Below are 24,146 nucleotides of genomic sequence, written 5' to 3'. Positions count from 1 at the left end.
ATTTGCAGTGCCTTGAAGATTTCTCGGTGGGCTTAAATTAAATCCACTAAGTCCTCACTGTTAAATATTACTAATGTTAGTTCATGCATTCATTTCTGAAAGCTACTAATGCAATATTAACAAATTTAACATAAGTCTGGTCCTGAAATCATATTTGAAAGTCAAAGGATAGTATCCTGAATGAATTTAACATGATTACCATTAGACATGTAAGTTGTATCTAGTATCACATGCTGTGCATAACCAGCATTTGGAGTGGCAAGTACTTAGATTGATTTCCTTTGGCCTCTTACTAGGATTGCTCCATGTCCTCCCATGGGTGTTAAGCTTCCTGAGCCTTGAGTGATGATCTATTAATGACATACTACTCCATGTTGATTCTTCCACCTGTTTTGCTGGTAAATCAGGCATCTGAACAGATATGAGCCAGTCATGTATTCCGTTTGACACGATTGAGCCCTTCCAGGGTTGCCCGCTACATATCCAATAACAAACATCTAGGATTGCCTGGTTATATTCTGTGGATTATAAGTTGTGGGAGCTTTCCTCAAGACTTTCAAATGATATTCTCTGTGGCCACTTTATCTTACCTACAACATAATTAAAAAAAAATAGGGGTTTCCACATTTTACTCACCAACATGTTATCCACTAATTTAACCTCTACTCAGATTGGCGTGAGCTAACCTTGGCTATCCATACCTTCTCTTATAGATTCATCACTATACGTGACAACACCATTTACTTTATTGCTCATGAAAATAAAGATACACCTTTATGCTGTACAGGACCCTGAAACCTTAAATTATTTTTATAGTACGTTTTCTTCTCCTCTTCAAATGGCCATATCTGAACAGTGATGAGCAATTGGTGGTGCATCAGGTTTGAAACCATCTACATTCCTATTTGTGTTGTTAACAGTTGTGGCCAATAGTTCTTGTAAATTGCCAAAATTATCTAAAATCAGACTGCAGCTCAATACTTCCCAAATGGGTGCCCACTTTGGAATGGAATACCTTATAAGGTAACTTCTTGAATCTATCATCAAATGAAATGATGCAGTTTGCCAGTGTCCCTTTGGAAATCTATCTTTTAAATGTATGCCATTTAGAGCATGAGCTGAGGCATTGAGTATTGATCGAAGATTCGCAATAACCTTCAGCTCTGCAAAAACGGCTCTCTGTATGATCTTTAACATTCATATTTGTGAGCTCATATAATGTCATTGCTGCCTTTCCAGGGCATGTTTGTGCCACAATAAATATAGGCGAATAAGGGAGGAGCGGCATAACTAGAGGTTCTTAATGGCCCACATAGATAGAGGTAGAAAGAAGGTCCTGGAGGATCTGGGACATAATTGCGAAATCAATGGGCCCATCATCTCTTTTTTATGTCTCTCTTCTTGTGTGCTATAGTAGTCGTAACTGGGACATACCTGGCAGATGGAAGGGGCAGTGACTTTTCACTTGTTTTTTCAATTCTGCCATACTTTTTAAAAGGCAGAGATAGAACCCTAATCCAAACAAATACTCATACATTTTTGGTGTCCAGTGGATGGTTTTAGACATCATACGAATGACCTTATTCAAACCTGGTGGGAGGATCATTGTTTACTTTCCCAAACTGTCATGTAGAGTATCATGAATGGAATAACCCAAGGGAAAAAAAGTACTGCCCACTATTCTACTGGCCATATAACTCAGCCAAACTCTAGACATCTCTACTCAAGGAAACAAGGAAGACAGTATATGGTGGTGATCAATTATAGCCTATGGCAATTACTCAGAATGAAACAATTATTGATTGAATTTTGATTTAATGAGAAATTACCTACTAATCAATACATGTTTCTAGAAATAGCAGCCAATACAAATTTCTACAATTCCTTCTGTTTTTGATTCAGGATCTCTGGACATGAACTTCATGATACAAACAAAAAGTCTTAGGACATAAACAAAAACCCACAGTAATAAAACAAACAGCTGCTACAGGTAGGGTTATACAATATCAATCAATGTATTGTCACCCAATGGTTTTCAAGACTATAGGTGTTTATATAAGAATTTTAGGTCATAATCCCCCTAGGATGTAGTCACACTTGCAAGAAGTCAACTGGAGAAACATCCACTCGTTTTCTTACACCTTGACAAACAAATGAATTAGTCCAAAATCCATTTTACATAGATAGATTCCTCTGCTTTTAAGACACCACACATTTTGGCTGTATTTGATTCTGGCCTTCTAAGGAAAAAACGAAACAGAAGAAAACACATACTGAAAAAAGCCTCAGTTTTGGGCACATACACTCTGTTTCTTCTTGGATTTATCCATCGTGTGAAGGACCCATAAACTTAACGGGGGTGAAGAACGAATGTGAAAACTCTAGGGTCCTCCTCTTTAGCTTTGTCAGTGTTCAACTTCACCTGAAGTCACTGAGCGAGGGTTGGAAAGGAGGTAATTCACACAGCCAGAGCAACAAGTGCACATTGGAGATGAGGTAAATGACAGCAGTCTCTTTCAAATTTCATCCAACTCACTACTTAGAATAAAAAATTATAAACTAAAAATAAATAAGCATGAATTATCTTATTGCATTAAGTGACATCATTTTACTATGTGACGTACCGGGACTTCCTATGCACCATCCTCCACCATGGAAATAAATCATTGCTCTCCTTTGAGTATGTAAGGACTTTTTTGGAACATATAAATGAACAGGAACATTATTAAATGTGGTCTTCGTCACTGTGACGTTTTCATCTGATGTTGCAGGGGCATTGTTAGATGAAACAAGAAGATTCATCATGTCCATGTAATCTACCATCCCAATCATATCAGTAAACTCTGCCTGCAAAAGATAAAACAATAATATATCTCAGCATCCTATAATCCATGTAATAAATGTAATTTACATGTCAAACTTAGAATGCCATATCACATATTTCCCAAAACTAAAACAATGTTACCTATTCAGTTGCATGCAAATGCTTGGTAGGTTTTCAAATAATTGGTTGGTTCAATGTAAAAAAAAAAGGAAGTTGAACAAACAAGAAATCAGGCTATAGTCGTGTGTCTTTATTGATGTTACTCTATTTGCGTTCGATGAGTAACAACTGCACAAAATACAGTACCATGTTTATTTTTCTCCTGGTTGACAAATAATATTCAGCTCCTTGTTAAAACTGTATAGGGGCACCTTAATCCCCTCCAAATCATAGGAAGTACATACACATGACTGCTTCTAAAGATGAGACTCCCACAATACACAAAGGCCTACAGGGGCAGATTTACAAGAAACTAATGCAGCACAGTGCATTTTGGTGCGCCGCGGTGCGTTAGTTTCGAAGCACATGGATGTGGCATATTTCCAACAGTATGACACATCTCTAGGCTTCCCCCTGCGCTGATGCACAAACTGCTACCATGTGCCGATGCAGGAACCCTTGCATCATGGTGCAAGGATACTTGTGTCGTGGGGAGATTGTTTTTGTACAGCAAGGGTCACCTCCCTGAACAAAAAATATCAATTCATGTGATTTCTTCTTCCAATGCGTGGTGTAGAATGCAGCACGTATTGAAAGAGGAAAAAAACCGAGGAGAAATTAAAACATTTCTCCTCGTTGCACCTCGCTACGCCACCCCTAGTGGCGTAGCATTCTGATGCAATTCCAGATTTACCATTGCTCGTAAATCTGCAAATGCATCAGTGCACATGGGTTTTGCATGGGAACACCCACAGCACACCCATGTCATGCCCCTAACACACTAAGGGGGATATGTACAATGAAGTGGCAGAGCGTGCCATTACCCTCCTTGGCTTAACGACGTGCTCCGCCACTTTCTTAAATGCAAGGCTGCACCATATTTACTAGAATGTGGTGCAGCCTAGTGTTGCCCTCTGCGATGGCGCTAAGTTTAACAACCCGAGTGCAAGGGTGTCTGCGTTCAGCGAAGGATTGTTTATGTGTAGGAAGGTGTCCCTTCCTGCACATCAACAATCCTAAAATGCCATTTTGTAACTTCCATGTGTGCTGCTTCGTGCAGCACACATGAAAGTTACAAAATTGAATTTTTTAAAAAGGTTTGTTCATGTACAGGAAGGGACACCTTCCTGTACATAAACAAACCATGGCATTTTGCTTTTTCCACGTGTGCTGCACACGGCAACACACATGGAAAAGGCAAAAACGAAGAGAAATAATTAATTTCTCCTTGTTTCGCCAACTTAAGACTGGCATTTTACTGGTCTTAATTTTGCAGCTGCCTCCGCCATCCTTGTACATAGGGGCAGCATCAACAACAATGGATGTTGCGGTGGAACGCCCACCACAACACCCACTGCACGCCCCTTTCACGCTTAGTTAGAGTGAAAGGGTGCCTTATGTACAAGGTAGCGTCAAGCCACGTTAAGTGGCTTAATGGTGCCGGGTACATAAGGCAAGGCCCCTATCGCCCTGGGAACGTCTCTAAAAGTGACAATCCCATGGCGATAGGGGCTTGTACATATGCCACAAAGTTTTGCATGAAAATGGGTGCAATTTACAAGCACAGGTAAAGTTAGGCAGGCTTTACCTGTGCTTGTAAATATCTCTCAGCAGGTTGCGCCACCGGTGTTTTACACAACATAAATCTGCCCCACAGTTACAAAAAGTTTACATACTTATTTTTGTTTTTTCAAGTATTCCGTTCATATTCATTCATGTATTTATATCATCCTTTCTCATTGTATTAATATACGTTTTACAAACTGTGCTGTCTTGAGAGGAAATGTAGTTTTCACCTTTAGAATTTAAATAGAAAGTAAAGCAAAGTCACACTCCCTATTTGGATAAATACATGTTAACAATAAATAAGCAGACAATAAAGCACAGCATTCTAGGTAGCACCTACCATTATTGTCTTTAACTGTATTTATGAGCACTGGTCCATCATAAGGCCCAGTATTTATTCATATTACTGGGTCTTATATATCCGCCCTAACTTCAAGTGAAATGCGATCTCTAATTCTTTCCCCCAAATGCATTTTCTTCTCACAGAGATTAAATCAAGTTTTTGAGGATCATATATGAAAGTCAAAAAACACTTAACTTGTCATGTATTTCTTTAATGCTTTTTGCTTATCATTCACTAGGTCACCGCTAAATATTTTTTTTGTGTTCATAATAGTCTTTCAGTCATCAATTAATCAGTTCTTTAAACAATATTATTCAATTTGATTAACTATAATATGATTAATAAATATGAACTTGTACTGTGTGCAACAGTCTTCTAATATATCATTATTAGACTCCATCAATAACCTGCTGTTCACCAATTCTCTCAGTGCCTCCTCATTCACAATTACATTCCAATGTTGCTGTAAAATTCTTGCAATCATGTCACTTTGTCTTGAATAATCATTGCATCAAATCCTCATTATTTTCGCTATTGTTACAAACCCGAGCATGCATTTTGTCAATTCTTGTCCTTTTGTACGCGTTTTTTCCAAAGTTTGTTTTCTGAGAGCCCCTTCTGAAAAAGGTTTTACATATTTATTTTTCATGAATTGAATATGTATCTTTGAAGGTCACTATTTTATTAGACTCAATAAATTGATATATTGTAAATTCTCAATAAGTCATTTTGTGAGGAAACTGCACTAGGCAGGGTTGCCCTCTTTCTCGTCTATTATTTGCCTTATGTTTAGCACCTTTTGGAGAGAATTCAATTAAACTCATCTATTTCTGGGCTCCAATAAATGTCTTGCCAGTTTGGGTTCCCTAGTGTCATAAAGATTATTGATTACAATACCTCTGCCTTGAAATCTAAAACTACCAGTTTGTTTAGTATTTTGTCTCATTTGCTTTGGTCCTGGTGGAGGAGACTTGCAACTATCAAATACAATTTTTCTCTCATATTTTATATGTCTGCTCCATCCTCGCTTTAAAAATTCCAAATTATATTTTGAAGCATATTCTCGCTGCACGGCTCTTTGCCATGATGCATAAAGGAGGAGGAACCTGTAACTGCAGCATGGCAGCCGCTGCTGTTTTCAGACTTAACGCAGCTCCCTCCCCGGTGCTCCCATGGCACCTACTATTCCCTACCTCCCGCACTGCTTGTGGTGAACCTTGGGGAGTGACTGTGACCGCAACTAAAAAGTATGCTCCCCAGCAAAGCAGCACGGAGCCGCGGGGGGGGGGGGGCGTGGGCAGCAAAATGAGACCAACAGTGCAACTTGAGCCAACAGCACAATCTGAAACTCCTGGCCAGCCAAGGAGCTTCAAGCAACGATACTGATACAGGCTACTGGGTGAGTAGCCCAATAATATTCTGCATGTCACCAAGAAGTGGGACGCTTTCCTGTCCTGCAGCGTACAGGAAGGGCCTGCTGGACAAATCATCAATGATCACCCGAGGGTGGTGGCAATAACCATAAAAGCTGACACTAGGCTGGTCAAAAAGGGCAGGGGAAAAGGGGAAAGAGGGAGAGAGAGGGAGAGTAGGCAGCTGAGCAGCAACGAGTCCCTGGTGCGTTGAGGCACCGGTGCTAGGCCAGTATGGCTTCTGCAACAAGAGGAGTCTGTAGGCAAGACAGTTGCACCACCCTCTCTCCCTATGGCTGGTCCAAACTAAGTCAAGTCAAGCTTAAGAGTCTGTGGACTGTATCTGGTATTCAGCACACCCTCTGCATGTCATTTTCATTATTAGAGGCTAGGTGCTCCTCTGCTGGGAACCCAAAGAAGATCTAAGTGGAATATGTGACTGACCTTAATGGCTGGGAAGCCTTGTGAGGAACGCATGGTGAGTCTGACATGCCCTGGTGTGAGTTGATCCCAGTAGCAACTCGGGATCATGCTAAGAGGTGCGTTGGTGACAGGGGATGGTTTGGACATTATTTGACACCCTGATTATCCTGCTTAAGTTCCTGCCACTATTGGAGCGTCTAGAGGAGCCCCTCTGTCTAAGTTCCACGGCCTATTTGTAAGGGTCGCTGAGCAGTGGTCTAGACGAATGATGGACTACGAAAGTGCTGAACAGCTATGATTTGATTGATCCGTGCCTCAACAGTGATTCTATGGGGAGTATAACCAGCTGCAATCGAGGGCCACTTGTGGCTGAGCTACGCTTGCTGCACCTTGTAGAGGCGCTTTGGCTGTTCCCCCATGTGAATGGTGTTATTCGTAGGGTATTCCTGAATAGTCCTCCATGAGCCATGGGGAAGGACAACCCAGTGAAGACGCAAGCGAATAAAATGTTAAACTATGCCCAGCCAGTCTCCCATGGCCCTGAGGAAGCGGATGAGAACTCAGCAGTGGACAGAAGTACTGCGGAGTGTGGGGCAGAGGAGGCACCAACATTGATGGATGCACTGTGTGCCATCCAGTCCACTAGAGATGAGATGATACGTAAAATTGACACAGTGGCTTTTGACGTTAATCTCCTGCGATGTGACCATCCGAAGGTTTCAGACAGAGTGACGGTCACGGAGAAAGATACTGGTACACTGAGAGAAGAAGTCAAAAGCCTCAGTGTCACAGTAGTGGAGTTAAAACATCAGGTGATCGAGCTCGATGACCGGGCTGAAGATGCTGCAGGACAGTCCCGATGGGAAAATCTGTGTTTTGTGAGTTTACCGGAAAAGGTAGAGGGTCCTGCAGTTGACCTGTTTCTGGAGGATTGGATTACCCGAGAGATGGCCCCTACAAAGTTATCGAAGTTCTTCAGTGTGGAGAGGGCGCATTGAGCATTGGCGGCCCCCCTGAGACACGGTGCGCCCCCCTCGGGCTATCATTGCAAATTTGTTTAATTTTAGGGATCGGGACCTTTTGCTTCAGCTCTCTCGCAGCGGATGATGATTCTTTTTCGAAGGCCACTCTATCTCGGTGTATCCGGATTATACGCAGCATGTTCAGGAGCAGAGGAAGACCTTTGTGGCCATCAAACGTCACCTTCGGGATCAGAATTTGAAATACAGTCTTACGTTCCCGGCGAAACTTCGGATGGTGAGTGAAGGCCGTGTCCTGTTTTCTTTCTCGGCTGAGGAGGCAAGAGACTGGTTGGACGCCAAAGCCCCGGAGGGACAAAGGTTGGTGCCCTCTACGAGTTCTGCGGAGACTAACTCCTTGCCGTCCACACTGGGAGGTCATAGACAGTTCACCCGTCAGAAACTGAAAAGGAGAACAATGAGCCTAGGCCGTGTCACGGTCTGTCAAGATGGAACCCTACACTCTTTGGATTCGGAGGTGGTTCCGGACTCAGTGCCGCTGGCACCAGATCTTGTGCGGAACGAGGGAGGGCCAGGCAGTAGTTGTGAATGACCCTCGTCTTGAACTGAGCATCGACAACTGAACTGTGCAGATAAGCTGTCCTCAAGTATCTAATATTATGTGGCCCTAGGAAGTGCATTGATGTACGATGTCTGGGAGGCAGGAGTTTAAACTGTTTCTTTTTTTTCTCCTCTTACTCCTTTTAATTTATATGGGTCGGAAGCCATTCAGGTGTATATCTTGTAATTTTATAAAATGAGTGGCCGCCGGAATGGTGTCGCCCCCTCTAGAGCCCAGGTCTGCTGAGGGAGCTTGAGAGTAATCTCGCGCCTCAACGTTACCTGCACAGCATTTAATTTAATGTTTATATTGATATGTTGAATACGGCTGCCCTGGGCCTCGGCCTGGAAAGGTTGTGCAGCCATTACAGGATTGGGGAAAAGGGGGTTGGGGGAAGTTTGGGGCGGTGTGTACTGTCTCTAATGTGGATTCTTCATTGTGCATGTGAACTTTTACTACTGCCCGGTGGTGGGGGATAGAGATTGCATTGTTTGACTTTTGGGGGTTGTTTTTTGTGTTGGGGAAGTTTATTGGTCACAATATATTATGCCATGGTACACGGATTTGAGCCCCCTTGAGGAGGTGATACGCTCAGGGAGGTGGTAGATGCCAGTTGCTTTTTACAACGACAATATGACAGCACAGACATTGCAATTTCTTAGCTGGAATGTCCACGGGCTAGCTGTCCTAGATAAGCACTGTAGAATATATGCATTTCTGAAGAGATATAACGTAGCAATAGCAGGACTGCAGGAAACACATATCTGGGGAAATTCACTACTGAGTCTTCATAAACTGTGGAGGGGACAGTTGTACGCCACATCATACTCAGACTTCGCACGTGGGGCACTCGTCTGGGTGGAGCCTGAAGTTCCATTCCACAATATCCAGCATGTACTTGACCCAGAGGGGCGATATGTCATTGTGTTTGGTAAATGGGAGGGCAGAGAGTACTGCATTATAAACGTTTAGGCGCCCAACCTAGACTGTGCTGATTTCTACCCTGCAGTTTTAAAAGCAGCGACTCCCTATATCGGAGCTGAAATTTTCCTCTTTGGAGATTTTAATTGTGTGTTTGATTGGACCTTAGACAGGGAGCCCACGAGGAAAAGTACCAAACCCTGCATTGCGGCGTCCCTAGCTGATATACTCCAGGGTATGCATTTAAGGCACGAATCGAGAGCCCAAAACCCTACTAAGAGAGAGTTTTCCTGCTTCGGCGGCTAAAACATTCTCCCAAATTGATCACTGTGGTCTTTCCGCGGGCCTTTCCGCAGCAATGGAAGGCATTTCTTATTTGCCGCGTTATATATATACAATAATGCTCTGCTGGTATTGACGGTGCTGAGCGGACCGGGACGACCGTCTATCCCGCTTTGGAGGCTTTGGGCGGAGGCCCTCACGGACTCCCCGCATGTGGAAACAGTTAAGGAGGCTATTCAACATTATTTTGTGGAAAATTGAGGGCTCCACCTCCACTAGAGCCACTGAATGAGAAGCGCTAAAAGTTGTGATCAGGGGAGTCTGTATGAGGACTACCTATGGGGTCCAACACCAATTTACGGCAGATATTGACTACTTGGAAACATGAGTCCACACTCTATAAGACCTTGACTAATATGACCGAGTGTACACGTGTTAAGGGACAATTGCTTGAGGCTTGGTCTCGTTTGGAGAAGCATAGATATACCACTTATCGACAACAACTGTATATGGAAGCTGACAGATCAGCAGCACTTTTAGACATTAAAGAGGCCTTCGATACAGTTGAATGGGATTATGTTTGGGCAGTACTCACTAAAATGGGGGTGGGCAGCAATTATATAAGTTGGGTGAAAGTCCTTTATATTCGACCAAGGGCTCGAGTCCATCTCTGCAACCAAGTATCCGACAGTTTGGAGCTCCAGAGAAGTACTCATCAGGGGTGCCCCCTGTTTCCGCTCCTTTTCGCATTGATGAAGGAGCTACTGGCGACAGCACTGCGACACTTGATGGCACGGTGGGGGGTGACGATAGGCCCGGCAGTGTATGTAGTGTCAATGTATGCTGATGACACCTTGGGGTATCTCCATTGTCCCGGGGACTCGGTCACAGAGCTTCTTTAGGAATTCACAGCTCTTGAGGTGGTGTCGGACCTTTGTCTTAACCCGGGACATCTCAGCTATTTCCTATGGGAAACCTAAGAGACAAGGAGGAGAGTGATCTGCCCACTGTGGAGTTTAGCTGGGTCTCAGACTCAGTGCGCTATTTGGGGGTCCGCTTAACTCACTTGCAGGAGGCATATTTAAAACAAAATATGGGACGATATGTAGAGGGTGTCTGCAGGTCAGTAAAGTTTTGACTTACCTTTCCCTTATCACTAATGGGACCTGTGGCTCTAATAAAAATAGTGGTCCTCCCCCAATGTTTATATGTAATGCTTAACTTCCTTTATCGGATACCACGGGAGTGCTTTCTCCAGTTAGTCCGCCTGCTGCTAGAACTGCTGTGGGCGAAACAAAGAAAATGAGTGGGGTTGCAAACATTGCAGAGAACTAGAGAACGTGGAGGACTGGAAGTTCCAAAATTGGAATTTTATTATATAGCAGCGCAGCTCCAGCATGCTGTACAATGGTTTGACTATCAAGATAATTGTGAGAAACAATTGTTGAGGGGTACTCACGCGGATAATTCACTCCCGGACCTACTGATGGTGGTCTCACATGTGCCTGATTATCTCCTGTATATTATTAGGCAAGTGGCCTCTACATGGGAGTCTGCAGTTAAGGTTACAATACGAAGAGCGCCCTATGCCCCTGAGACCCCGTTGTGGGTGGTTGTCCCATTTGGGCAGATCGGTCAAGTTATGTCTGTCTTTAGATGGGTGGAGGGCATCTGTAGAATGATGGGAGATCTGTATTTAAATCAGCATTTTTTGACCCGGGAGGAAGCAGTGACTGTGTTTGATCTGGGCAGGGGTCAATTCCTTCAGTATAAAAAAATGGCTGCAGTGGCATGAGAGATCTGGAGCCTCCAATAGCTGCCACCCTTCAGGCCCTTGTGAGTCTTGCTGGAGGCTGCAGACTGGTCTCATACATTTATAGAGCATTACGGGTGGATCTTGCTGCGCACCCACTTACGATTCAGTCTAGATGGGACGAAGTGTTGGAGGTGCCCCTTACAGATTCTGAATGGAAGAGGGCACATGAGGGAGTAAAACAAATCAGTTCCAATACCAGATTAAAACTCATCCAATTTAATATTGCATAAAACCTATTTAGCCCCACGAGTGCTGCATTGAATATATCCAGATCTTTCCTCCTGTTGTCCCAGATGTGGCTGTGATGATGCCTCTTTTTTGCATATGGTATGGGAGTGCCTGAGAATGAATTCTTTTTGGGACTCCATACTAGAGAGATTGCGCCGACTTATGGAGTAGACACTACACCGGTCTATTAAAGAGATACTGTTGGGTTTATTCCCCTGCCTCAAAGGTAAGAAGCTTACATGTAGATATCTCCAACTGGGGCTAGTGCTGGCCAAAAGACGGATAGCAATCCACTGGATGGGCTCCCAACCCCCGAAGGTGGAAAGTTGGACCAAGGATTTGAGTGAATGGGCAACAGCGGAATGGATCCGTATGAAGAATGTCAGGAGGGATGATAAGTTGGAAGAGGATGCTAGGACCTGGAATGCTTTGATGTTGGAGGTACCCTTGGAGATTACAACTGACGTGCAGCGATTGGAGGGCCCACAAGTAGCCCGCACTGAGGATGATTCAAGGGAGCAACGTTTGGAAGCTCCCGTGATAACCCTAGAATAATCACACAGTGGTATATAGCGATTGGGTGAAGTGACTTATGGCATGACCGGAGATTCTTTATGTCTGTGACCAGGAGGGAGCGGGGTAGGATTGTTTATGATATTTTGTTTTTGTGATTTGTTTATTGAGAATAAACTTGCCAGATGCATTATACAGAGTAGAGATGCAGATGGTCATGGTTAGTATGCACTCCTAGATTAAGAGGTATTATTGCTTTCATGTATATTTTTTCCGTTCCGATCTTAGCTACATGTCAAAATGTGTGTAGTACACTTATTGTTATTTTATAAGATTGATCATAACACCTGGATGCTATGGACTGCAGCAGTTAATGCCATACAGGTACTGTCTTGGACGGTCCCATTACAGTGCTAATTTCGTAGGCACCGCCATGGGAATGTTAAAGAACCGCCCACCAGACAGAAGAAAACCCCTGATCTGGCAAGCGGTTCGTACATGGGTTTGGCGGTGTGGGAGCGCTATAGTCCAGCTCCTGCACTGTCAAACTAATTGTAGGGCCCTCAGTGTACCTCTGCAGCAGAACTCAACACAACTGCTTTACCAAGAGCAGAAGCCTGTACCAGCATTACGCCCCATACTGACAACCTGTTGTAAGGAGGCTACTACATGTTCTTCCTCCTCCTCCTCCACTATTATGTGGTCTCCATCCATTATGAAGCCACTATAAATGTCTGTCACCTTCAAGAGGAAGTATGAAGCTAGGTTCTTACACCTGTGTCCTCTGAAGTTTCAGATGGACAACTATCGATGGATGGGGTGGTCAGGGTCTTGATTACTGAAAACAGCTCCCTTGCAGAGTTCTGAGCCCACATGATTTTCTCCTCAAAGAATTTGGTTTGACTCATTTTGATGTCATCATGATACTTTCTAATAGCCAATTTATACTTTGATTTGAGTTGGGGATCATACTTTTTTCTCCACTCTCTTTTGATTTTTTTACACTCTTTTTTTGGTCCAATAGCTGGGAGTTAAACCATCCTTCTGCTCTGGTTTTGATTCTATGCTTGTGAGTGGTCTTAGGTGCTACTACGTCTAGTGAGTGCATGATACAGGATTCCCATTGTGAGTAGCCTTCTTCAGCTGACCCTGGTGTATCTGATTGTGAGTTTACTGTGCCTGTTAAAATGTCCCGCCAATTACATGGATGGATCTTATCCCAAGATCTTTTCATTACCTCATTCCTCAGTGCAATGTTTCTGTGCTCATTTCCTGACTTTAGTACCTTGAAAGGAATAAAATAATGGTCCGACCAAGGCACTGGAACAGCGGAGGCAACTGTGAGATCGGGGTCGTTGGAGATTATCACATCCAGGGTGTGTTCTTTATTATGTGTAGCTGTTTCTACCAGCTGAACCAGTTGTAGATTTTCTAGGTCTGATAGCAGTCTCTTTATACTTGGTGTGCTTTTATCTTCCATGTGAAGATTCAGGTATCCAAGTATTGTAATGTGAGCTTTTTTGAGTGGCCATTGCGTTAGGTAGCTCTTCTAGGAACTCCCCATAAGGACCCGGTGAACGATAGATAGCGTAAAGGTTGGAGCTAGATGTATTGAGAATAGGAGGCATTCACAGCCTTTCAGAGCAAATTGTTCCGTTGTGCAGTTGTGCTCCTTTTTCAAAATAATGGCTAGTCCTCCTCCTATGTGGCCCATCCTATCCAGTCTATGTAACTCATAGCCTGGCGGCACCACCATTACTATATCAGTCGAGGAGTGCTCTTTGAGCCAACTTTCCGTTACAGATAGGACATCTAGTTTTGTGTCCTCTAGTAATATACGTAATTCAATTGTGTGTTTAGGCAAGGATCTGCTATTAATTAATCCGCAGTCCCAGTTCTGACTTATTTCTGACTTCCTTGGTACCTTATATGTCTTCTCTATATTGTGAGGGGTGGTCCATTTCTATTTGCAACACTTGCAATAACTAGCTATGGCCCTCGGATGCTGCTGCCCAGCAGGTCCATAGGCCCCACACGCCACACCGTCACCCCTCTCTGCCCAGCATGTTTCCACAGCAGCTCGAACGACCGTTCCGAGGGGTGCCGCCTCCGCCAGGCTCCGGCACCCCTGCGTCTGGTTCAATTTCACAATTATTTTCTTTGAGTAAATTGTGTCTATACAAATCTTCTGTAGAGTATCTAATCCTTGCAGTTTTTACAGGGGTCCCGGCCCCTGGTCCCGGATGGGTGCAGATGGGCGCAGACAGGACTGCCTTGGTCGCGGCAGTTGCGCGCATCCGCTGCGGGCCATCATTGTTCTTTTATCCTCTTTTCCCTGGAGTAAAGCCCGACTTGACTGCAAACCCCATACTCCCAAGATGGTGTCAGCGCCAAATCGTGGGTTTTGGCCCAAGTCTTCCCCGCACAAACAGGAGCACCCACGGCGGACAAGGGAGCGAAGGGCAGGTAAGGAAATACAGTGAGGTAATATGGGTTAAGTAAAGCAGTTTTTTAAAACTTGAGGCAACTTGTGAAAAATACGAGCTAGCGGCTGTGCAAAATATCAATGTCAGTAGCAGCAATGTTCCCCTGCGCGCACCTTAGTATCCCTTAATTTTAGATATGTTAGGGCAGCCAGAGGAGTTGGCACTCTGAAGCACGATATTGTAATGTTGTATGCAGATGATGCTCTTATATATCTACAACAACTGCTAGATTTGTTACAAAGATTATTGTTGGATTTGTAATAGTTTGAAAGGGCCTCTAGTCTAAACACCATTCAGGAAAAATGGCTACATTTGGTTACTCCGCATTACGCTTGTAACACAGACTCCCTGCCAAATGCTGCCAATTGGCATGTGGAAGAATTGTTCTGATGTTCAAGTAGTACGATGTTCATGAAAAGAATGCAAGGCTCCATCAACGTGCACTTGCAAGTAAAATTTTCCGGCCTGTGCCACGATTTCCGGTCACCAAATAGTTTTTCGGCACCATTTGTAATGTTAGTGGTCGCCAGTGGTCAGGACTGCTTCTCAAGTGGAGTTTCTACTACAGAGACTGCTGTATCAACTCAAAAATACCCTATTAACTGAATATTGTAGTCAAACAGATGGTTGAGGTAGTTTTGTTACATCAAAGCACACTTTTTTTTTGCTTTATTTTTTATCAGGAAGAAAGTGCCACAGAGACTTCAACTTCCTTTTCCTGTCCAGAAGAATCCTCCCAAGGCTTTGTCCATCTCCTGGTCATGTTTCATTTGAATTTCAAGGTGAAAGGATCACTCTCTTTCTCTACAATTCCTGCTGCAATTCCTGCTGCAAATACCACTGGATTTTAACAACTTAGGGGCCCATTACGATGTCGGTCAGACGAGCGCCCGACCAACATCTTAGAGGAAAGTATGTATTTTTTGTGGCTTGTGCTGCGGTCTGCAGCTCAAGCCTCAATAGAAAAGATACACTTTTAAGACACCCATGCACCATGTGACAGGCACAATGCAGTGCCTGCCACATGCATGATGGATGTTTGGGGTTGAGCCTCAGGTGGCCTCCTGAGGCCTCATATTAAGGCTGCGGGAGTGGCAGGGGCCCTCAAAGTCACTTTCCAACAGACTTTCCATGTCAGAAAGTCCAACATGGAAAGGCTGTCAGAAATGGACATAATAATCCTGATGGCGGTGCTGAGCAGGCACTGCCACCATTTGTGGATTATCTGTCCGACGACACCCCAATGAGTTTTGCATGGTAATGCTGAGGTTGGACTGCAGCTTCCAATGTCAGACGGACAGGGATCCGTCCAACATTGTAATGGGCCTCTTAGTTTTAAATTGTGACATCATAACAAGTAATTTATAAAAACCTTTGGATGTTGTTTGATAGAAGGCTTCCCTATTGGACAGTTCAGTGGCTCAGGAGAGTATAGACAGTGGGATCCAACTGAGTTCAGAGAGGTGAGAAACTGGAAAATGCCCCTGCAGTATAGGGCCAGTGACCATATTACTATTACCTAAGCAAGGAAGTCAATCAAGGTAATGATTATTCTAAACTGGCTTTAGGCTGAATGAGAGCTGTATTGGACCTGGTCCTCCCTGCAGGGTCATCCCCAAACATTTTGCTTCACTCCTCCAATTTTTGCTAAATTTGTTATTGTTGGCTTTTATGACTTTGTGCACTTTACTACCGTTAACTAGTGCCAAAGTGCTTGTGATACCTGGTTAAAACATGGTAACTTTGGCTATACCAAATTGGCATAATTAATTTACTTATCGGTGCCTAGTAAAGTCCACTACTAGTGGTCCTGCAAAACTGATTGTACCACCCACTTAAGTAGCCCTTTAAACATGTACCAGGCCTGAAAATTCAGGGTCTGTGTGTGCAGTTTTAAACTGCCATTTTGACCTGTCAAAATAAACCCTTGCCAGGCCCAAATCTTTTAGGCTTTCACTACTGCCAGGCCTATCTCTCCCTTAGGATAACATTGGTGTTGCCCTTTTGCATTGTATAAGTGTAATTTCCAAATGAGAATAGATAATTGGTTCATGTTTGGTGTCTCTGGGATCCAAATTTAAAATCCCAAATCATGTTGAAGTCAGATTTTAAATTATAATTCTGGAAATGCTACTTTTAGAAAGTTGAGGTTTTCTTGCCATAGCCATTCGGTGCCTGCAGCCTGTCTCTGGTCATATGACTAAATGGAGTTAACTGTTCGGTTTTGTGTATTCCTCCTCTGAAAGTTTAAGAGTGACTGCGTGAGCCATCAATGGTAGGTTGGGAGGGAGGAGCTGGGCCCAACCTCACTTACACATTAATAGACTGAGTTCTGTTCCACACAAAGGGTTGCATACCCCTGTGGTTAGTCTGGAGCCAGCACAAGGATGAAAGGGCATCTGTGCACTTCAAAGGCATGCATCTAGAAGTTCCTTCCTACTTAAAAGGCACCACTGTGTATGAAAGAAGGACCTCAGACACTAGCACTTCAGTACATTTCTGGACCTATGGATACTCGGCCAGGAAGGACTGCTATGCTGCTACAAGGACTGCCACTCTGCTGGACTAATGCTCTGAAGGAACTGCTGCCCTGCTGTGCAGACTTGTTGCCTGCTGTCCTCTTGCCTGGTGTAGGACTTGGCCCTTTTTGGCTAAAGTCCGTAAACTTTTTGCTTTCCTCCAGACCTTTTTTTCTGACATGGTGTTGCCAACTTAGATGCTTTGGACACTTTGCCACTGTGTAATATTTTTTCCAGCCTATCTTCCCAGAGGCTCAAGATGGAAATGTGAAGTTTAGTGTGCCTGAACTCACAATGTAACAACACATCTTTTTATGAAGGTTGTTTTTGCATTGTGTGTTGAGAAGGGGAGAGGAGTTGGCCTAACGGTTAGGGCAGTTGACCTCGATTCTGGGGAACTGAGTTTGAGTCTCGGCAATGACGCTGAACATCCTTGATTCTGGGCAAATCACGTAATCTGCCCGTGCCTAACAAAAATGAATGTGTCCTCATGTAATGTAACTGGTGCTATGTAAAGCGCTCTGATACCCTATTTGGGTTAAGTTCGCGCTATATAAAACTCTGTAAAAAATAAAAGAAAGAAGCCAGTCTTTTAGAAGTGGCTGAGTTTTTGTGCTCTAACATTTCTGTGTGTCTCTGCCTGGCTGTGGATTGACTGTCTGGATTTGAAAGCGATGGGATCTGGAGAATGTCATGATCCAGGGGAGGAGGTGAGACAGCAACAGGCTAACCTGCATCTGGAGTGTAGGGGGAGGAGAAGCCCCTAGAGGTGAAGAGGCCTGAGTTGCTGCTATAAAACAATTGTCCCATCTCCTGCTGAGAGATTAAGAATCCAGACCCCTACTAATCAAAAGAAGAAAGGTGTCGCTGGCAGGGAGGCACCAGAACTGGTTTGAACAGGGGTCAGTACCCCTGGCCTGAAGCACAAAGACTTCAAAGCCATTGAGGGGTATATGTAGCATCCTACCTTTACACGTTCTATTAGAATTGTTATGGTTCATTCTTACCTCAACATTCTACATACTTGGAGATATACAGTTAGACTGAGTACTTGTTGTTGGTGGTTGTATAAGCTGTCTCCTGCTAATAAATTACTTCCAAACTTCTACCTGCCTCCGCTATTTACAACATAATCTTGACGATGATCGGGATACAGAAGCAAAAGAAGCAAGAAAAGTAAAGAACTCACTTCTACAAGATTTTTTTTCCTTGAAAGGAAGTTTGGAGACAGCGTTCACCGTGTCAATTAAGGTACTTATTTTATAAATATTCTTCCCTCTGTGTAAATCGATAGCACCAGCGGCAGCTTTCTGTTATTTTATGTGCCCTGATTGCACCTGCGGCTGTCTAACTACCTGCATTTCATTCATAATCTAACTGTTGAAACGCCTAAAACGTAGTGTTGACTTCTCTATCACTTCGTGTGAAACCGCTTCAAAATCCCTAATTTTTCCGACTTTCACACTATTTTTATGACTAATTAGAGTGTCAATCTAATATGCATTTTTTTAAAACTTACTGAAACTGTTCAGCTCGAGTCTTCAACCTCGAGCTTGGAACTCATTGTTCAGCGCGCCTGGATTTCCGCTCTTCTCAACGTTCCATGACTCGTTGTGTCATCACGTAGCGCAATCGTCATTTGCCACGTCCTCACGCATAATCCGACGTTTGCGTTCCAGCGGCCATCTTCAAGTCTTGGTATCCATAACAACCTTCTCTAACAAAGGTCGGAAGTCCGCGCAAGCGCGCTAAAGATCGAAAGCCCGCGCAAGATTACACTTTATAATCAAACACCACAACTAGAGCGTTTTCCCACAGTATTTCTCCACATGTAGAACTTGGAACATCGTTTTCTTCAACAAACTCACTTTGAAGCAGATTTGCAATTTGCATCTTCAACCTACATCAAACTTTACCTATTGCCTAGACAACGGTGACTACTTTTATTGTTTTTGTTCATTATTTTACTCATGTACTTTTAAAAATGTCTAACAATATTACCTCACCTACACATTTTTTACCCTCAGCTGGTGATCCCAAGGTAGAATGGGATCTTTGGTTTCCAACATTTTTGGCATATGTAGACGTAATAGAGGAGGATGGTTGTTCTCCAAAAAGAAAGCTTGCTTTATTAAAGAACTGTTTAGGTGGTGCAGGACTAAAAGAATTAGAAAATGTGCCTCCTGTTGAGAATATAGGTTCTGGTGATTTAAATATTTTTGAAATTGTTGTTAAGCAACTTAGCATCCGTTTTGGAAGGAAAATCAATATTGTCATGGAAAGATTTAAATTTTATTCTAGGGTACAAAGAGATGACGAATCCATTGAAAGTTATGTAGCTGCTTTGCGCACATTGGCTGGTTCTTGTTCTTTCGAGACTATAAATTTTGAACAAGTCTTGAGAGATCAAATCATGATGCGCACTAAGAGTAAAAAGATACAAGAACGGTTATGGATGGGCACCGAATCCTCCCTTAGTGCCGTGTTAAACATTGCCAAGGGCATTGAACAATCCGAGTTATTCGTGAATGAAATAAGAGGTCAAGATATAAAAAGTAAAGTAATAATTCCTGAAGTTTTATTAGTAAAAAATACTTCCAATTATAGGAAACCTACATTTTTTCCTTCTAGAAAAGAAAACTTTAGGAAAGATAACAGATTCTTTAATAAGAAGTCTCAAATTATATGTTACAGATGTGGAGCTAATGACTATGTAGGAAACTATAAAGGTTGTCCTGCATTGAACAAAATATGTATTAAATGTAAAAAACCGGGCCATTTTAACAAAATGTGTAAGTCTCCACAGAAAGTAAATTATTTGTCTTATGACGAATGTGATGACCTTGAACAACCATCTGAAATTAACACTATGTTATGTGTGGGTGATACTGAATGTAAAGGTTTTCCTAGTGATATTATTTTCATTATTGGAGAAGAAATATCCATGCTTATTGATTCATGTGCCTGGTACACCATTATAGGCAGAAATGTTTTTGACAGATATTGGAACACAACAAAGTTGTTACCTCCTGATATACATCCTGGGGGATATACTGGGAAGAAAATTGATCTTGAGGGTTACATGTTGGCTGACATTAAATTTAAAGATAGAACTATTAGAGGAAAGGTATATGTTGCCGCTAAAGGTGCATCTATCTTGTGTTGGCCTCACCAACATGATTTAGGGATTAAACTTGACCCCAATGCCTCTCCTCCTGTTTATGTAGTTCCACCTGAGAATGATTTTGTTGCTCGATTGAAGAATGAATTTCCCTCTATTTTTAATGATAATTTGGGAGTTTTTGCCAATTTTAAACACCGTATTGTCCTTAAAGAATCAGCCATTCCCATTCGACATAAGGTCAGAAATGTACCTTTGGCCTATCGCGACAAATTAAAAGTGATCCTGTCGGATCTTATTGCCAAGAAAATAATTGAACCCGTAGAATCATCTCCTTGGGTTTCGCCAGTAGTTTTATCGCTTAAAAGTAATGGCGAACTTCGTCTATGTGTAGACCTTCGCAGTCTAAACAAGGAGATTTGGATCGATAGACATCCCTTACCCCATATACATGAACTAATCTCCACTCTTTCAGGCGCATGTATTTTTTCCACACTTGATTTAACCAGCGCCTATCATCAGGTAGTTCTGCACGAAGAATCAAAATTTTTGACCACGTTCATTACACCTGAAGGCATGTTCCAATATTGTCGAATGCCTTTTGGTCTAGCCAGTGCAGCATCTGTGTTCCAACGGCTCATGAAAAATGTATTAGAAAGTTGTGAGGGAGCGATCGCATTCCAGGATGATATCTTAGTACATGGGAAAGATCTTGAGGATCATGATAAAAATTTGGTAAAAGTTCTAAAGAGTGTTCAAGAAAAAGGTTTGACATTGAAATTATCCAAATGCAAATTTAGACAAAGTAAAGTTGAATACCTTGGTCATGAAATCTCTTCTTTTGGCATTAAACCTAAACTCAATCACATCAAAAGTATATCTAAAGCACCAGCACCTTGTTTCATTTTTGGGTCTCACCGAATTTTACAGCAAATTTGTTCAAGATTATGCCTCTAAAGTACATCCTCTTAGGCTGTTATTAAAAAAAGATATAAAATTTTCTTGGAACAATGATCAACAACGTTCATTTGATTTACTAAAACAGGAAATTACCAATGCTCCTTTCTTGAGGCCATTTAATCTTGGAAAAGAATGTATAGTCTGTGTCGATGCAAGCAACGTAGGCTTAGGCGCTGTTTTAATGCAGAAAGACTACGGAGAAGAATATGTAGTCTCTTATGCTTCAAGGACTTTGCGGGGAGCTGAGTACAACTATTCTACCATTGAAAAAGAGTTGTTAGCATGCACTTGGGCCTCCGAGCACTTTAGACAGTTTCTCTGGGGAACTAGATTTCGTCTAAGAACTGATCATAAACCTTTAATTAACATGTTAGCGGCTGGCGGTGGTAGAACTCTGACTGCGCGTTTAGCACGCTTAGCAGCAAAACTACAAGAGTTCCAATGTGTGGTTGAGTATGTCCCCGGTCGTTTAAATGTTCACGCCGATTGCATGTCCAGGTTGCCATTAGTCAACTCCATTTGCTCTGACGAATTAAAAGATGATTCCGATGTTGTTTTTAACATTGATGATGTTAACGAATGCAGTACTGTAGGTTCTTCTGATAGCATTTCTGAAACTGATTGGATGGAAGCTATGGCGAATGATTCTATCTTGCCTTTGGTTACAAGGTATTTACAGTATGGTTGGCCCCAGGAACGAAATTTGTCTAGTGATATTCTCTCTTTCTTCAAAGTAAAAGATGAACTTATGTTTGATCATGGTTTCATAATTAGATGCGATAAGATTGTTCCTCCTGTTTCCTTAAGAGTAAAAATCATTTCTATGGCTCACGAAGGCCATATGGGCATGTCAAGCACCAAAAGACGCATTCGTGAATTTTACTGGTGGCCCGGTATAGATAAAATGGTCGATAAATGGGTTAGTTCATGCTCTCCTTGTGCTAAAAGCGACAAAACTGTCAAACCTTTAGCTGTGGATGTTTCTCCCATTGAATTTGTTTCTTGTCCCTGGAAGAAGGTAGGTATTGATATAATCGGTCCTCTTGATTTATCTACTCACAAAAATGTGTTCGGGTTAGTTCTAATTGACTATTATTCTAAGTGGCCGGAATTAAAGATTGTTGACAAGGTTGGTTCCACTCAGGTGATTCAATTTCTAGATGAAGTTTTTTGTAGGGAAGGCATTCTAGCAGAGATTGTGTCGGACAATGGTCCACAATTTGTTAGTGAAGAATTTTCATCTTTTCTTCAGAGGTGTGGCATTGTGCACAAAAGGGTGTCTAATTACAACCCCCAGGGCAATGGTCAAACTGAACGCTTCAATAGAGTCATCAAAGAGTCCATACAGTTAGCTATCAAAAGCAATTTAGATTGGAGGAAAACTTTACGTGCAACGTTACTCTCATATCGCACTTCACCTAATTCCGTTACTGGTTTATCTCCGTTTGAACTACTTAGAGGTAGGAAGCCTGGATCCAAACTACTCCCCTGGTGGATGAAGGTTAAACTACCATGTGAATCCTCTTTGGATCCTGATAAGGTTAAGGATAGAGTTTTGAAATATCAAAAAAAAATGAGGACTACATTTTTGTCATCAAAAAGTGTTTGCAGGAAGGTCAAAGTTGGTGATTTTGTGTGTGTCAAGTTTGGTAGGGTGTTTGGTAACAGATGGAACAAGTGGTCTGATCCTTGCAGAATTACCGAAGTGTTCTCCAAAGCTGTAAGGGTTGATGGGGGCAAAATATGGAACTTCAGGAGGATTTCTTTATGTAAAGAGTTGAATCCTAGCACAAAATTATCTCCCAGTTATCTTCCCGCCGATGATCATTCTGTCTCTAAACCTAATGGTCCTGTTGAACAAAATGATGACTCTTACTCACCTCTGTTAGACACTTTTGGATGTGAGAGTCATAATGTAGACAACCCTATTCCCATGTCTGATAATTGCGATCAAGATGAGGAACCATCTAGTGGGGTAGACAATGTAAATAGTGACAATGTTATCATACAGAATGCTGACTTTTCCAATGATTTTGCTTTAAGAAAAAGTGTCTGAGTTAAACACTCTCCTGTAAAGTTGCGTGACTATTTTCATTGAGTTTTTTTTTTTTTTGTTTTTTTTTTTCCATTTCTTCCTTAATTTTTTGGTTTTTTTTAGGGGGGAAGGTGTGTAGCATCCTACCTTTACACGTTCTATTAGAATTGTTATGGTTCATTCTTACCTCAACATTCTACATACTTGGAGATGTACAGTTAGACTGAGTACTTGTTGTTGGTGGTTGTATAAACTGTCTCCTGCTAATAAATTACTTCCAAACTTCTACCTGCCTCCGCTATTTACAACAGTATAACTATGAGAGCTAAAGCCCCTGAACTTTGGAAAATGGCTTGATCAAGTATGAACAAGACTGGAGCTACTTCGTGGTCAAGAAGACTTTTGCCAAGGAAGAAACAACTGAAGAAACTGAAGGATAGGACTGACCCTTGCTGTGTGTTCTGGGGCTAGCCTGCAGTTTGCTGTTTCAACCAAGGAAAGGCTAAAGGGACTTTGCTCAGTGATGTGTCCCCCTGCTTGAAGGACTTTGCTGTGTGCTGTGTCCTGAAGTAACTTATCACCAAGGACCCGAGGTGAGCTGGCTCCCTGTTTGGAAACACAGGAACATAAAAGTTTCCATGAGCATCTCAGCGACACTGTGAGTACGTGCCTGTTGCAGCTGAGACTCTCGTAAGGTGTGCCCTGTAATCGTGGGCACCTGGAGTGCAAGCAAGGATCAGTGATGCTTTGTGCAGCCTGAACCCCTTTGTGAGGATTGTCCAGTGATCGTGTGCACCTAAATCCAAGTGAGTCTCATCGACACTGTGTGCATGTGCGTTGTGCACCGTGAGACCTTCATGAAGATTTACCTTGTTATCATGTGCACCGAAATCCAAGTGAGTCTCATCGACAGTGTGTGCATGTGCGTTGTGCACCTTGAGACCTTCGTGAGGATTT

General features: G+C 42.6%; 1 protein-coding gene across 2 annotated transcripts in view; it reads right to left on the bottom strand.

Annotated features, from left to right (window-relative positions):
- Window positions 1–24,146, bottom strand: part of LOC144792500 (arylacetamide deacetylase-like) — a 197,934-nt gene that overhangs the window by 144,308 nt on the left and 29,480 nt on the right. For both annotated transcript variants that reach the window (XM_078667548.1, XM_078667549.1), the window contains exon 2: window positions 2,625–2,847. In XM_078667548.1, coding sequence (XP_078523674.1) covers window positions 2,625–2,847 — 223 coding nt within the window. The remainder of the gene's footprint in view (window positions 1–2,624; window positions 2,848–24,146) is intronic.

This window comes from Lissotriton helveticus, chromosome 11, assembly GCF_964261635.1.
Source record: "Lissotriton helveticus chromosome 11, aLisHel1.1, whole genome shotgun sequence".
NCBI lineage: Eukaryota > Metazoa > Chordata > Amphibia > Caudata > Salamandridae > Lissotriton > Lissotriton helveticus.
The sequence above is the reverse complement of the archived record's forward strand: the minus strand, read 5'-3'. Positions and strand labels throughout refer to the sequence as shown.